The 16,057-nt window shown below is 37.4% G+C and overlaps 1 protein-coding gene across 2 annotated transcripts in view; it reads left to right on the top strand.

Moving 5' to 3' along the window:
- Positions 1-16,057, top strand: part of RIC1 (RIC1 homolog, RAB6A GEF complex partner 1) — a 52,709-nt gene extending 36,652 nt beyond the window's left edge. For both annotated transcript variants that reach the window (XM_065861245.2, XM_065861244.2), the window contains exons 11-26: positions 65-214; positions 580-783; positions 2,253-2,291; positions 2,559-2,669; positions 3,258-3,347; positions 3,909-4,069; positions 5,035-5,173; positions 7,042-7,158; positions 7,690-8,418; positions 8,734-8,892; positions 9,003-9,136; positions 10,080-10,366; positions 11,185-11,379; positions 13,244-13,415; positions 13,556-13,744; positions 14,169-16,057. In XM_065861245.2, coding sequence (XP_065717317.1) covers positions 65-214; positions 580-783; positions 2,253-2,291; positions 2,559-2,669; positions 3,258-3,347; positions 3,909-4,069; positions 5,035-5,173; positions 7,042-7,158; positions 7,690-8,418; positions 8,734-8,892; positions 9,003-9,136; positions 10,080-10,366; positions 11,185-11,379; positions 13,244-13,415; positions 13,556-13,744; positions 14,169-14,454 — 3,162 coding nt within the window. In that variant the 3' untranslated portion in view covers positions 14,455-16,057. The remainder of the gene's footprint in view (positions 1-64; positions 215-579; positions 784-2,252; positions 2,292-2,558; positions 2,670-3,257; positions 3,348-3,908; positions 4,070-5,034; positions 5,174-7,041; positions 7,159-7,689; positions 8,419-8,733; positions 8,893-9,002; positions 9,137-10,079; positions 10,367-11,184; positions 11,380-13,243; positions 13,416-13,555; positions 13,745-14,168) is intronic.

Raw genomic sequence — 16,057 nt, 5'->3', positions numbered from 1 at the left:
TTGTTTTCTGAGACTATATAGTGTTGGGTTTAGGGTTTTATTATTATTATTCTTTTACATTCAGACATGGGGATCAGAAGGGTATCATCTCTGGGTTATTGATGGGAATTCTTCAAACATGAAACCTGAAAGAGATGCAAATAATGAAGCTCACCAGTTTGGTATTCTGCAGTTTCATTTCATCAAGAGTGCACTCACTGTTAATCCTTGTATGGTAAGTTTTGTGTTGATAAATATCCTTATTTTAGAGCATATTTCCAGTTTTCAGGTAACCTCTGAGTTATTCTCTTAACAGGTTTTAAGTCAGTTTTGCAGCCATTAGATTGGTCTCCCTTTTTTATCATAGGGCCTTTAAAATGGTCCTTTGGAAATACTGTTATGCAATACTGTAACATAAAACCTACTAGCAATACTGAAATGTAAAACCTACAAGTACGTCGTGATACAAAAACTGAAAACTGCTTTAACGCTTAGTTTTTGTATTGTTTATGTAGAACTCATTAATATATTGATTATGTGTTTTCTTTTGTTTTCTGTACAGGGAATTCAAAGTTGCTTTTTGTTTTGTTTTTAATATAGAGTAACCAGGAACAAGTCCTCCTTCAAGGAGAAGATCGCTTGTATTTGAACTGTGGAGATGCAACACAGGCTCAGAGTCCCAGAAATACATCAGCGCACTCTGAACATAAGCCTAGCAGGGAAAGAGGCCCATTTTCAGATGGCAGTTTAGATTCTCAGGGTTTAAGCACTTTACTAGGACACAGGCATTGGCATGTTGTACAGGTAATTGTCACGGGTTGCCCATATGTGATCTGTGCTGGTGAGAGTTTGTAGGACTGGAATTTGTAGCTGTTCTTCTCACTGTCTGCCATACTCTTTTCCTCTAGTATGAGATCATTGCCTATTTATTGTCTCTTGGATCTCCCCTGGTACAGCTTTTTCTGATTGACAAATGATGAAGGAATGTTGGCTGTCTTAGTCGTGTGGCTATAAGTTTGCATCCTAGCTCAAAAAAAAAGCTGAATATCTTTTTAACTTCTGAAAGGAATAGTTAAATTAGCTTCCTGTGCTTCGAAAGAGAGAATAAGTGTGACATGCAAGAAATCCTTTAGAAAATTGTTCTGTTATTTTATGCAAATTCCTTTAAGAATATTCAACAGATGAATACAGCATTTGTACTTTGGCTGTATTTTCAAGCAGTCTTAGATGACGTCTATTTAAACATGTAACTAAAACTTCACAGCATCAAGCTTGCAAAGAAGAAATTATTTCCAGGGCTAGTAATGGGACAGATTCCATTTTCGCTGTAATATAAAGGAAAAATTCAGTAAATTTTAATGTGTGGTCTGTTCCCTAACAATCTGTAATTCTAATGTGTCTTCTTCCACACTTGAATTGGTAGATATTTTTCTAAAGAATGGTTTTTAAAATGGATCCAAGATTTTGTTTTTCAAATAGCACATGAATTGGTATTACTAAACAGCATTTGACTCTTGGCATGTATGTCAGGTTCTAGATACTGTTGAATTTCCACTTTAACTGGCCAGGTAGCTGTTCTGTTGTCTGGAACTGGTGTAGGAGGGAGAATTCTGTGTAGGAGTATAACACAATTGGAATTACTGTGGAGAGCAACATTCCCATGAGAACAGCCAGTAGCTGGGTAATGAGAGCACTTATTGCCTTGTATCAGACCAAGGACGGGTGTTTGAACAGCGTTTCAACCTGGATTTGTATCATCCCACGTGACATGAAGAATGCAGGATCAAGATTTAATTTGACATATCCCAGTCAAGTCCTTTCGTAACATGGCTTTTGGATGTGTTGGTTTGTATTTCTGATGGGATTAGAAATTTCATCCTACCACTCAAAGTCCTTCCTGAATTTGTGTTTGTCAAAACTTGTATGTTCCCAGGAAAGGTTCTGATGGAGGAGAAGTACGTAAGGCGGAAAAGAGCAAATTTTAACTGTTAATGTCAAGTGTGGTATTAGTCTTTTTATGTTGTTAATGCATTTCTTTATTTCTTGTATTAAATACAGGCTAACATTTAGGCTTCAGTAACTTTCAGGGGCAGGGGGGGAGAAGCAGGGAAAGTAATTGTCTTTAGAAAAGAAATCCCAACATTGAAAAACTTTAAGCTAGTGTTTTGGAAAAACATGGATGTTGTACATGGTTCTTTAGAAAGTTATAATTAATCACTAATGGTGCTTGGTATAGTTACATGGTGTCGGTTTTCTCTTTTTTTTTTTTTTAGATTCATAGTACGTATCTAGAGAGCAACTGGCCTATAAGGGTGAGTTGTTTTAAGAGTATGTTTTTGCCTCTCTAAAAGTATTGTGTTTTTAGAACTGTCCCTTAGAGTAGGATGAGCTGTGGAAGATTAAATCACTGTTTTAAATTGCAGAAAGAAGAATATGCGTTTGGCAGTAAAGTAGATAACATGAAGATACTTTACAAGTTTCAACTCTGGCATATTGCCTTGTAATGATGTAGTTGGATAGGATATATTATTTAAATAAGTTCCCTCCTGAGGTTCTGGTTTTTTTTTCTCTTCGAACAGTTTTCAGCTATTGACAAGCTTGGACAGAATGTAGCTGTTGTTGGCAAGTTTGGTTTTGCACATTATTCTTTACTTACCAAAAAATGGAAGCTATTTGGAAACATTACACAGGTGAGAGGTTATGGTACCGTATTGAGGTCATATTTGTCGATATGTGATTCTTGGAGGAAATAAAAAAGTATGTTTTCCAAGTAAACAACCTGCAGACACACTTGGGAATAAGGATGCTGGTTTTGCATGTGTTTTTCATAAAATGGCTGAAACGCTTATCTTGTGGCTTTGGCACAATACTTTGTGTCTAATTATTAAAAGGTTTCCAAATCTGAGTGTGCATAGTCAGACACTTAGTCCCATGTGTCTTATCTGAGAGTTTGTCTGAAACATAGCTTTGGATGCCAAGCTTGTAAATTCTGGGCAGAAGTGGAAAGCTAATTTGAGAGAGTTCAGGGACGCCAGTAGCATAAGGAACTGTGTAGCTGTGTTTTGTAGGATGGTGTTTGTCCTTCACAAAGTTTAGTACTTTGTTTTTTTTAATCAACAGAAACTTCGTACACATAGTTTGTCTTGCCACTATCAATAAAGCCTATAGAGATCAAGTATGGTTTTCAGAAGTCACCCAGAGAATGTACGTGTGTGTATATGTATATTAGAAAAACCCATACATATATATATGTCATTTGCTTGTGTTTTTCTTTTCAGGAGCAAAATATGGTGGTAACAGGTGGCTTAGCATGGTGGAATGACTTTATTGTTCTTGCATGTTATAATTTAAATGATCATCAGGAAGAGGTGAGGTATTTTTCCTCAAAGTAAATAAATCACACTTAGAATATCTGATCTATAGTAGTATTGTAAATCTGAAAAGCTTGCTATATAAGTATCAGAAATTCTTTATTAATATGTAAGTAATTATTTGCAGAGAAGTTTATTATTGCTACTAAAAATTATTTTCTGCAGACTACCGTGAATCTACTCATTCCTCTCGAAACTTCATGACATTTTTGCATGTTGGCATTAAACCTGTTTTGTGGTATTTTGGCACACTTCTGGCAGGTTCTAAATTGGATGGGCAGAACAGCTTTGCTTACTGTTTGCTGTTTAAAACTAAGGAATAAAACTCATTACGTTTGTTGTTCAGTACTGCAGGTTTGGCTGTACTGTTCTTTAACCACTTCAGATGCAGTAATGTAATGCAACGGGTAAAACATTTGATGAAATAAAAACCCAGTAATGTGTCTTGCCAGATATATTGGACAGCCATTCCACAAAAAATAAAATGATCTAATGTGGAATTACTATGAGTTTGTTGGTAAACAGAACCTGTATTCAAACTACTTCTTTTCTTTGTAGCTGAGAATCTACCTGCGAACATCTAATCTCGACAATGCATTTGCACACATCACCAAAGTGCAAGCAGACACGTTACTACTGAGTGTCTTCCGGGACATTGTAATATTGTTCAGAGCAGATTGTTCCATTTGCCTTTACAGTATTGAGAGAAGGCCTGAAGGGTGAGTGTCACTGTTTAAATGCTTTTGCACTATTATGCTTGTAAATCTGTTCTCAGGCTGAGTAAATACTTAAAATAATATAAAGTTTAGAATCAGATTTTTAAAATACAGAGGGGTGGGTGTTATCTGTGTGCACAAGTGATAGTTCATGAGTGTTGTCACTTGTATGCATGCAAGTAGGCACATTAGGTATGGAAGTGGTGACTGAGACAGGCATGTTTCCAGCTGTCTATACAAACGCGTTCTAGCTGATAGAAACTTGAAAAATGAATGTAAATAGAAGAAAAAGGTACTAAAAGGCACCCACATAGTTGAATGTTTCTAACATTAGAAGTAGGAATTGGTAGGAGTGGCAGCAGGGTAGCAAAGTTGAAGAGAGAAAAGTTGGATCTGTGGTATGGTTGTGGGGACCTGTTTCGGTGCAAAAGAAGTAGCAGCATAAGAGCCCAATACTGTCAGACAGTGAGGATAAGTGAACCTAAGGAGGAGAGAAAGGTTCCGAGGTAGTTTTTGAAGTGCCTAAGCAGTTGATTTTTCTTACTGTTACGGTATCTTGGTTTTAGCAAGAAGGGAGCTTTCTGTAGCAGAAAGCAAGCTGTCAATCCACCTCAGAGGAAAATATTTTAAATGTTTTTTTCAAATAAAATTCCAACAAAATCCAAACCCTAGGCTTGTTGCATTGAACAGTGACTAAAGTATTATTCTGAAGTATCTAGTGGTGTCTTCTATCCACTCATAGCTGTATTCCCCAAAACTATCAAGATGAAGTAGCCCAGCCTAGGTTTATTTGGTAACTCTATGTAGAGGGCCTGTGGGATTCCTGGTTAAAGGAAAGTCATTTTGGTCTGTAGAGTAAACTATTTGCTGAAGTTAAGTTGTTTATTTTCATTAGGTTTACTTCAATATAGTAATTTTATGTTAAGTACTATTTAAAAATTGCTAAACGTAGTCATCTTTCCTTTCAGTCTTAATCCTACTGCCAGTATCCAAATTCTTCAAGAAGTGTCCATGTCTCGGTACATTCCTCATCCTTTTCTTGTAGTGTCTGTTACGTTGACATCAGTGAGGACAGAGACTGGCATCACCTTGAAGATGCCTCAGCAGGTAACAGGTCTATAATGCTCAAAAATTTACAAGAATCGGTGCTTGAATTTGTTAGCTAAGTCCTCAAAGGTTGTCTGGCTGATAAATGAATCATAAATCAGTGGTTCTTCTATGTGGTAAAATGCAAACTTTTTTTTCTGGTGCTTCTTATGTAGACACTTTATGTGTGAATTGAGGGGACAGCGAAAATAAATTCTAAAGTCTTACTTCTATTTCATATCTTCTCTTGTCATCTTTTGAAGCTTGGAGCCAAATCTTGGAGGACAAATTACACTTAACCTATGTCAAGTGTCTGTTTCTCTGTTGTGTATTAAAAGTTGGACACCAGGGCAATTCATGGCATTAAGAAGTGCCGTTCTTTCTGCAACGAGTGCATTACTCAAAGAATAAATGGAAAAAAAGAGAAGATGGCATATGACCGTACAAGGTTACTTCTAGCCAATTTCCTACTACACTAAAGTAAATTAAAATAATCCCTCCCACTTGTTACATTGGGAGATAGACCAACAGCCAAACAGTGACTATGGTGTGAAGGCGAAGCCCTGTTTTAACTCCAGGAAATTATTCAGGCCACTGAGAGCACTGTGCTTACATTTTCGTTGTCTGTGGTGTAAACAAATTAAACTTAACTATTTGAGTAGCTGCAGTATGCAGCATATTTTCTCATCAGAGCAGTTACCTTAAGATAGTTTGGAAGTTGCATTGTCTGTGACACAGGCACATAGTCATGTGAAAGTGCCTATGTCTCTCCGCGTACCACTGGCAGATATGAAAGTAATGGCACAGGTGTAAAATCTGGAGGTTTGCACTTGCCACCTTCAGTTTGTTCTCATTTAGTGGCCCGCAGTGCTGAACATGTGTCCTGAGACTTTGATATGATGTTAGACAAGGGCATAAAAGGCAACACGCTTGTAGTTTTCTAGTCCAGCTTGCTGTGAAACAGTGTCCTTATTACTGATCTGCCTGACCTACAGTGTTTCCTAATTTTGAGAAAAAGCTATTGAAACTTTTAGAGCACCAATCATATTTTAAACGTAGCTTCAGATGGAACAAACATTACCCCTTTTCTTTCTAAGAGCCCATATCTTCAAACTTGTTTGATCCTTCTGATCAGAGGAAAAGTGTTAATGTTGGCACTGAATATGATGCTGCACTGTAGACAAAACAATGTGTCTGATGCAGTGGAGTGTGTCAGCCTTTTCAGTGCTGCTATCTATTGGTGGCCTTAACTCCAGATGCTGTGAACTTACCATACAGGCCCTCTGCCCATGCATCTTAAAACTGAACTTCATGCACAGCATGGTATTGGCTGCAGTGACTTAGGTTAAAATGAATATGAAATTTCAGTTCTGAAGTAAATAGAAAGAATACTTTGCTTTCTTGAAAAATCTTCCTAGTTAGGTATATCTCTTACTGCAGTTTTTAAAAGTTCAAGATGCTGTACAAGTGTGGCTAAACTCTTTTTGGCTTGTGTACCAGTGTTAGTCTTTGCATTCAGATACTGGCAATCATATCATGGCAGTACTGATAAGAATACAGAGGTTTATTTTTCTTAAAATACTGGTAGCTTGCTCATGCCAAGAGGCATAGTTGGAAAAAGCCCAAATCAAACAAACATATGGAATGTGTCTAGTGAACAGAAAAACTTCCAGTATTTACTCCTTTGCACAAGAACTACATAAATGAATCTATCTGTAGGTACTCAGTTCTACTTGATTTTTCTGAGTCCGGAATTGAGTTTGGTTGTTGTCATCTCTGTATCGCAGTGTAGTTATTTTATTCTTTTTATTCTGGGTTTGTATTGTGGTTATGGGCAAAATGATGCATTCAAAAAGCTTGAATAATTTGCATTATACTCTTATCCTTAGGCTTGTGAGGCTGAAAGTATAATGCTAAACTTAGCAGGACAACTCATCATGCTGCAGAGGGATCGATCTGGACCCCAGATACGAGATAAGGATAACAATCCTAATCAAAGGAAACATGTGAGTAAATATATGTGGAATATTATATATCGTTTCAAAGATGTTGTCAGAGACTGAAGAAGTTGTGTAAGAGAGTGGTCCAGGCATGAAGAAAAAAGGTCTATAATGCAAGGCAGTTTCTACACTTACAGCCTGAATTGTTAGCTGGAAGTAAATCACCACTCCTGTGATTTTTTTTTTTTTTCTCTAAGAACCTGTGAAATGTTGGTACTTAATTATGTTAATGTCTAACTAAATTATTTACTACTTGACTTCAATACTTGTATTGCAGTGAAAGATACAAATTTTAAGCATAAAGGTCCTGTGCAAATTTTGGTGTGCTCTAGTGACAGGAAATCTCTAGTCTATCTAAAACTATTCTGTATGTTTATGGAGCATTACATTTTTTTGCAGAGTATGATTACAAAGTTCTTAAAAACAACAAGAAGAGAAATCAGTGACTGAATTTTTCAATTTTTCTGTGCTGAGGGTTAAAAAAAAAAAAAAGAAAAGGAATAATGAATTCTGATTTTTTTTTTTTTTTTTTAATAGCTGCCTTTTTGTGCTCCAGTTGTCCTAGCCCAGTCTGTTGAAAATGTATGGACTACTTGCAGAGTCAACAAACAGAAACGCCACTTACTGGAGGCTCTGTGGCTCAGCTGTGGTGGGGCAGGTATGAAAGTCTGGCTTCCCCTGTTTCCCAGAGATCATCGAAAACCACATTCCTTTCTGTCAAGACGAATCATGCTGCCTTTCCACATCAACATATACCCGTTGGCTGTTTTGTTTGAAGATGCCTTGGTTCTTGGTGCTGTTAATGACACTGTGCTCTATGACTGTTTATACACTCAGACCAGTGCTAGAGAACACTTGGAGGTTCTCTTTCCTTTCTGCATTGTTGAGAGAACCTCTCAGATCTACCTCCATCACATTTTACGCCAGCTCTTGGTTAGGAACCTCGGTGAACAAGCCTTGCTTTTGGCCCACTCCTGTGCCACATTACCATACTTTCCTCACGTACTAGAACTGATGCTTCATGAAGTGCTGGAAGAAGAAGCTACCTCGCGGGAACCCATTCCCGACCCTCTGCTTCCCACTGTGGCGAAGTTCATTACAGAGTTCCCCCTCTTCCTGCAGACAGTTGTTCATTGTGCTAGGAAGACAGAATATGCCCTGTGGAATTACCTTTTTGCTGCTGTTGGGAACCCAAAGGACTTATTTGAAGAGTGCTTAATGGCCCAGGACTTGGACACAGCTGCCTCTTACCTTATTATCCTACAGGTAATGGTACCTTATAAATTCTAAGAGAGGTGATATTTACTGTTTACTATTTTAAAATATTGACATATCAAAGTTATGCGTGTTAAACAGATTTTTAATTTAACAGTTTTCTGTTGAGATTATGTCCCGCTATGAAGGGGGGATATCATGATGTAAGTCGTTAGTTTACTGTTATAAAAAAATAAATAATGGCATGAAATTTGCTTCTTCTAATCTCTGGTATACTTGAATGTGACATGATGTGACTTGACTTAATAGGACTTTTGTTGCTTGGTGGCAGAAGCAAATTACTTAATTATGCTTTGTTACTTGCAGAATATGGAAGTTCCAGCAGTTAGCAGACAACATGCTACTCTCCTATTTAATACTGCCTTAGAGCAGGGGAAGTGGGATCTTTGTCGTCATATGATCAGATTTCTTAAAGCCATTGGCTCTGGAGAAACAGAGACACCTCCAGCTACACCAACAACTCAGGTTTGTGGTGAAAATAGTAAATACTGTGCATCAAACCTGGTATGATTAATCTTGCTGCTGTATAGCACGTTTGCTCCTCTGACTGTATGTTTGGGTTTTCTTGATTTTAGGAACCTAGTTCAAGTAGTGGCTTTGAGTTCTTCAGGCATCGCAGCATTAGTTTATCCCAATCAGCAGAGAATCTCCATAGCAAATTTAACTTGACAAAAACACTGAGTATGCCTTCTGGCCCATCTGGAAAAAGGTAATTGGTCAGATTTCTCATAGTCTCCTTCCACATCCTTCTGGATTTGTATTTTTCTGACTCTCCTAATGTGTGTGCCTCTCGTATGTTCTTGGAAGAATATATTCTCATACATGTAAATATATATGTGTGTGTGTGTATATATGGGCAGACATGCTTACATGGATGTTACTAACCAAAAGCCTCTGAATCCACTGAATGCATACATAGTGATTTAAATAGTTAGGGAGACCTCAAGCCTTATATTTGAAGGGTCTGTTTTGCTGAAAGATATGTCTTGAACAGCTCATAGTACTGCAGCATTGTAGCATACATTGCATTGCAATACTGGGCACATCTTGATCTAGTAGTGTGTTGCCGAGCCATAAATAGAGCCTTTTACACCTTTGGGTGAATCCCTCTTAAACTGTTATATACAGAATTCATAGTGGTAGGTGTTAATGTTCAGAAGTGGCTCTGAGCTGAAATTCAATATTATCTTGGTTTCGGCTTCTTTTCCCATATAAGACTTTCAAGGCAATCTTAGTACAAATTCAAATGCTTTTATTTAGTAATTTTCCATAGAGAGTACTATCTTAAGAGTTTTGATAGGAAGGGTCCTAGACTAATACTTGAGTTGTTCTCAAAACATGTTTCTCAGAAGTCACTTTACAGTGGCATCTTCCTTTTATGTCTTCTTCTTCACTTTTTTTCTGCATTTCTAGTATTTTAATACTCTGTGGGCACTGCTGCTGTTGTATCTTCTTCCCTTATTTCACTTACCTTTTGAGACAGTAGAATCTTTTAGAGAGTATAAATAGCAAGGAATGGTGGAAACTGCTTTTGTTAGTATATAGAAAGTCCCACTACTACTCTGGTACCTTGATGTACTATGGTTGTGGCCAACAGCCTTTGCAACTCTGTTTTATCAGTCTTAATATTCTGTTCTCTGGTCTGTCTGTAGGTGGAGTAAAGACAGTGACTGTGCTGAGAACATGTACATTGACATGATGCTCTGGCGGCATGCTCGGCGTCTGTTAGAAGAAATCAAGCTGAAAGACCTCGGCTGCTTTGCTGCACAGTTGGGTTTTGAGCTCATTGGCTGGTTGTGCAAGGAGCGAGCCAGAGCTGCGCGCGTGGAGGATTTTGTGTTCGCTTTGAAAAGGCTACATGAGGATTTCCACTGGCCATTTCCAGTCATACCGGCCTCGTCCATTAATTCACCTTTCAAGAATGGAAAGTACAAAACAGGTGCCGTAACATCTGAGTTGATTTGGACTAGGTTTTTTCCCTGCAGTCCTGCAGCCATCAGTCTGAATCTGTCCTACCTCAGTTCAGCCAAGCAAAGAACAGGCTGAAGCTTGGCACCTGCAGAACTTTCTCATACAGGGTGTGTTTTTTTGAAGGGATTCCATTTAATGCAAATGACATCTCTTGTGTAGTTTGAATACACTACTGTTTCTTTTGAGGTTTCATGCTTTCTCAGGTGCATTGAACTGGACATCACTTGTAGCAGATGTTGAGTTGAACGTGGATATTGCTCCTTGATGTAAATTCTGCTAGAGGAAATTGCTGAAGTCCACACTATTCTTATATAAATCGTTAGCTGAGGTTTTGAGTAACTTTTTTATATTTAAAAAAGTAATGTTCACAATATTAGAAATTTGCTTTGTGTTAAAGTGTAAGAATTTTGAAGGCTTGCTGTAAACACCTATTGTATTATTAATCTCCCACTTCAATAGTTTATCTTCTTAGGCCGAAGTTGATACTAGCTGCCAAGTCTTCCTCTTTTTGGTAGTAGCAGCACCATTATTTAGTTCTATTGATGCCAACATTTCATCAGCTGATATTTCTTTTATTCCTTTGCTGACATAAAAAAATGATCAGAAAATCCTGAAATACCTAAACTTGCACTGCATTCCCTTCCTTTTGGTGATCCCTCAGTAAACAAATTGAATATTGACTTAGAGACAAGTTTTAGCTTTCTGAAATGCCTGGAGAGAACTTTCCAAATTTCCCTTTTGATATTTACATGATTTTCCTTTGGTGGGCTCTGTTCTGTTTTTTAGCCGTGGGGGACCAGCTACTAAAATCTCAGTCTGCAGACACCTTTGTAAACATGGAAATGGACACAGGGGTATCAAACACACCTCGGAGTCGCAGCTGGCTTGGCACTATCAGCTCGTCTCAGAGAGAGGTTGACACAGTTTCATCCCATGGACCACACATGCAAGATGCGTTCCTTTCTCCTTTGCTAAGTAAAGGTTAGTCACTCTTCCTTATGTCTGCTCATTGGAAAAATGCACATGGAAGTATAAGCTTATATTTTGAGGTTGGCATGCCACTGCTGCATTGTTGCTTCTCAACTGCTGATAACCATAATTCACGGGAAAAAAAAAAAAAGAGGACTTTGAAAAATGAACTGGAATTTTTACAACAGAAAGTTAACATGTCATACATCTTTAAGTACCTGAAGCAGAATACGAAATTGGTATTTGTTGAAGTTCCATCTGTCACGTTAACTTCGAGTTCATTCTTCTTACAGTCTGGCTGAGAAGAGTGTTCCAAGTTTTTTATCTTTGTCTCTTGCATGGGTCAGCCTCTTTCACAGGTTGGCGCTGTTCTAATGCATGAACTTTGTGCTTTTTGCTTTCTTTAGAAAGATATTAATACATTCTTTATTGATGAAGTTGAGGAATTTATAGTCCCATAGTTTTCTTCTTTCCTGTGGCTTTGTTTAAATCACTTTTCTAAAAGTTCAAATGTGTGACCAGCTTATGAAAATACAGAGGGGAATTTTCTTCCCTATGCATCTTTCTGACCACAGTCAGAGACAGGAAATGTTTGTCTGACCATTCATCTCTTTTTTTTAACTCCCTCTTGTTCTCAAGCATAGAACAATGTATTCAACAGTGTCTGTGTCATGTGATTTCCACTTTATTAGGCAAAAGACCTAAGTACCCAAGTGTCAGCTACACCTCCCCAAGATGCCAGGGCCTCCTGTGAGAGTCAGAGCATTTGGAGCTAATGGGCTTTAAAAAATGAAGAAAGAGTGAGGTTCTCTCCCTCTGCTTGGCCACGGCCTCATTCTATTTTCACACTGCTTTCTCTTGTTTATTACTTCTGGAGACTGCAAGAATGCATTCAGTTTAAGTTCGTTATAGAACTCTCCAAAAAGGCATAATTTAAATGGGCAGAATTTATTTCTCTTTTCATTGCACTATCTTGTACTGCGGTCTGCCACTACCTCTGTTTCTATAAATAAGCATCTCCTTTTTTTTCTGAGCTGGATGAAGACCTTTGAGTTCAATGGACTTTGGTATGCATTTTGAAACAGGTATTTCCTAAGTGAAACTAAATTAATACTCTTTAAAATGCTGCAAGCTGAATTATAATAATTTCACAAATAACTAACCCAACAGTGGTATTTACGGGCAAGAAGCTAATAAAATAACTTTCTGACTTTCTAAACATTTTCCACAGAAAAGATGCATCTACTTTAGTATGGAAACTGTTCTGGAGGGTGGGTGCCTTCTTGACTCACCACTATAATGGTTTGGGCTTTGCTGTTACTGTCCTGTGAAAATTCTGTGGCTACGCCTACTTTTCATGTTTTTATTAGAAACACTTATTTCTTTTTGTAATTAGTGCAAGTAAATATTCACATTACCAAGTATTCAGCATCTTCAGGGTTTTGTACAACAAAAAGAACTTGCTATTGCATCTTCATTTTTAACAAAGGTTACATAAGGCAGCATCTTTAGACAGACTGCAACCCTTCCTACACACTTAATTCTAGGATTATAGAGTGTAAGCAGCTGTCAGTGTGCTCTTACAATGATTGCCAACCCATCTTCAAGATCCCTTATTGATATTATTCTGCAGAATTATTTTTATTTGATAGGAAAACTACTGCATTCCTGCAGTAGTAATTCTACCATATACTGTGACAAGAATAATGCTGAAGAGGAACGGACAGCATGCCTGAAGTAATTTCTTCGCACTGCAACACACAGCAAAGCATTATTGTGTAATTGGTCAGTTTCTAGAGGAAGTAGCTCAGAAATTCTGAGTCTTACTGAGGTAAGTAGTTTATTTATCCCTTACGTTTCTGGGTGTTCTTGATAGGTGATGAATGCAGCATTGGTTCAGCAACAGACCTGACTGAAACGAGTTCTATGGTGGATGGTGACTGGACCATGGTGGATGAAAACTTCTCCAGTCTAACTCAGTCAGAGCTTGAACACATCTCTCTAGAACTGGCCAGTAAAGGGCCACACAAGTCACAGGTCCAGCTGCGGTAAGTGGCATCATCAATACATTGGAAAGTTAAAATGACTAGTAGGCAGCATTAGGAGAAAGAGACACTGTCTACTGAATCACTCTGGGATTTTGTCTTCAGAGTGGAAAAAGAAATAAGACGACTGTTTTCCCGTATAGGTACTTGCTACATATCTTCATGGAAGCAGGATGTCTGGATTGGTGTATTATCATAGGTCTTATCCTCAGAGAATCTTCAGTAATCAACCAGGTTTTCAGTATAATGCAATCCTCTGATATTGATGGAGAAATCTGTCAGAATATCAAGACTGGCCTGTATGCTGTTGATAAATGGGCTTCTACAGATTGGTAAGTGATCTTTCCCACGTTTATTTTCATTCCCGTTGTAGCTGATTAGTTACCTAAAAAATAACTTGGAGTTATCTCAGCCCTAGCTGAAACAACTGTTTAAAAGCCCCTTTGCAGAAAATTTCCAGACAGTCACTTAATACAGTTGTGATCAAACTGGAAAAAAAACCAAAACCAACAAACCAAACCCAAAACAACTAACCCCCCAACTTCTGTTTTTTTATTACGTTGCCTTTTCCCTCTATTTTAAAACAAACAACAACAACGCAAAATCACCACCACCACCAAAAGTTTCTGTACTGAAAGGATGCTAGACGATAGTAATTTATATTAAAGATCTCCTAAGAAAAGCTGCTTTTCAGGCATATGACAGAAGTACTATTTTTCAATTAGCTCATGGTGCTCTATACCATTATTTTCCTAGCCCTGGGTACAAGCCATTTCTAAACATCATCAAACCACAGATCCAGAAACTAAGTGAGATAGCAGAAGAGCAAGTACAGCCTGAAGCTTTTCAGCCCATGAATCCCTCTAAGGTTACGGAACAGGTGAACCCCAGAGCTGAGGAAAGCAGGACTTCATCTGGCCATGGCACTAATCCTCAGAGCGATGGTGGCAGCAGCAGTGTGAGCAGGCATGAAGAGGACAAGTCTAAGACAGAGGATGAGGATTCACTCCAAGACAGCAGTTACGACTGTGTTGTGTCATAAACGGAAGATGAAAAACTTGCCAAGCGTCACATGTGAAAGGAAACAAACCAGCTCTTAGACACGCTTCTATATTTTGGATTTGAACTATTTTTCTTTTTTTTTTTTTTTTAATTTCAATCTTTGAAATCTTTAGTGGGGATAACTAAGCAGCAGTTTCATCTTAAAAATTCAAAAGGAGGCAAGATTTTTTTAATGTAATCTTCAGACTGCAGCTTTAGGTTTTCATACTTAATATTGTTTAGAGACAGTGAATACATATGGAGACAGGTTCAGCTAATGTTCATCAGTACCTTTACAACACCTACGTGTTCTGAAGAAACTACTTATGTCTTGCTTGAGTTTAAAGGTGAAGAGGGGATTAAATTTAAAAACTCTTATCCTTTGCAGCTTGCCTGCCTAAGAAATATCTGATCAATGCAGTTCAGATTGGTTTGATACCAATATTTTATATTAAAGGACTGTAAAATATATTGTATGTTTTTGTGAATACTCTTGTACAAATACTCAAGGTTGTACCATATTTGAGGGTACCAATATGTATTGTGCATGTTTCTAGATTACTAGTAAAGTTAAAGCGGAGTTGCACTTCTTTCTGGATGCGGCATACTTTACTGACCTAGCGTTGACAAAAGGTGGCTCAGCGGTTTTTTACTGCCACTTACAGATCTTGTATTTGGGTCTAAGGGATTGCTGAAGGTTATTTATTTCATTGTAAATTCTTTTCTGAAAAAATGAATTTTTTAAGTGTAAATACTCATCATATACTCTTGCTATGGGAAATTAGTTTAACAGCTCATACTTAAACATTTTTCAAACATTTTATAATATGCATACTTGTAACTGAGACATATTTAACTTTCATACAATGTTATGGAAAGCTGGCTGCAGAAGTCTGTTGCTTTGAGGGTACTTATTTTTTCTAGCTGCTGTCCCTATGTAATAACTACCTGTAACAGTATTAATTTAGATATTAGCTTGTTTGTACTGTGCAATCTGAAAAAAAATGCAACATTACTCATTTTATACAGAATAAACTAGTTTATTTTTTATAACATCACTTGATTACTGACATGGACCAAACTAGTCATCATAGGGTAGTTACAGCATCTGTTGCTTTTCTATTGTAGTTACTAAATGCACATCCATTTAAACTTTGAAAATTAAGAATATTCATGATTAAGTTGAAATAAATTGTGGTTTTATCACATTTATTTCCTTTGTAGATAAGATCAAGTGCTTTAAAATGTACAAATATTAAACTGTTGCTTTAGAATGGCTTTACTAAGCCAATACAACCAGTACAAGTGCAATAGGTGCAAGTATTACTTGGAAAGCTGGAGATTTTAGTGAGTGCAACTTGAATTTCCTTCGAAGAGATGAAACTAATACTGGAGTTCTAGGAAAGAAATCTGGTTCAAGAGTCCCAGCATTAAGCTTAGTCTGCATTGTAGCTACTGGTTGCAGATAATGTCATCATACCTACAAGCCCGTTGTGAATTGACATCAAAATCCATTATTGTTATATGGGGATACTTTAAGCTTTTTATGATTAAAAAAACTGCTTAATCTGTGTTAAAAGAAATAAAAACTGTGCTTCAAGTTA

Source organism: Patagioenas fasciata, chromosome Z (assembly GCF_037038585.1).
Source record: "Patagioenas fasciata isolate bPatFas1 chromosome Z, bPatFas1.hap1, whole genome shotgun sequence".
Classification (NCBI taxonomy): domain Eukaryota; kingdom Metazoa; phylum Chordata; class Aves; order Columbiformes; family Columbidae; genus Patagioenas; species Patagioenas fasciata.
This window is presented reverse-complemented; position numbering and strand designations above follow the sequence as displayed.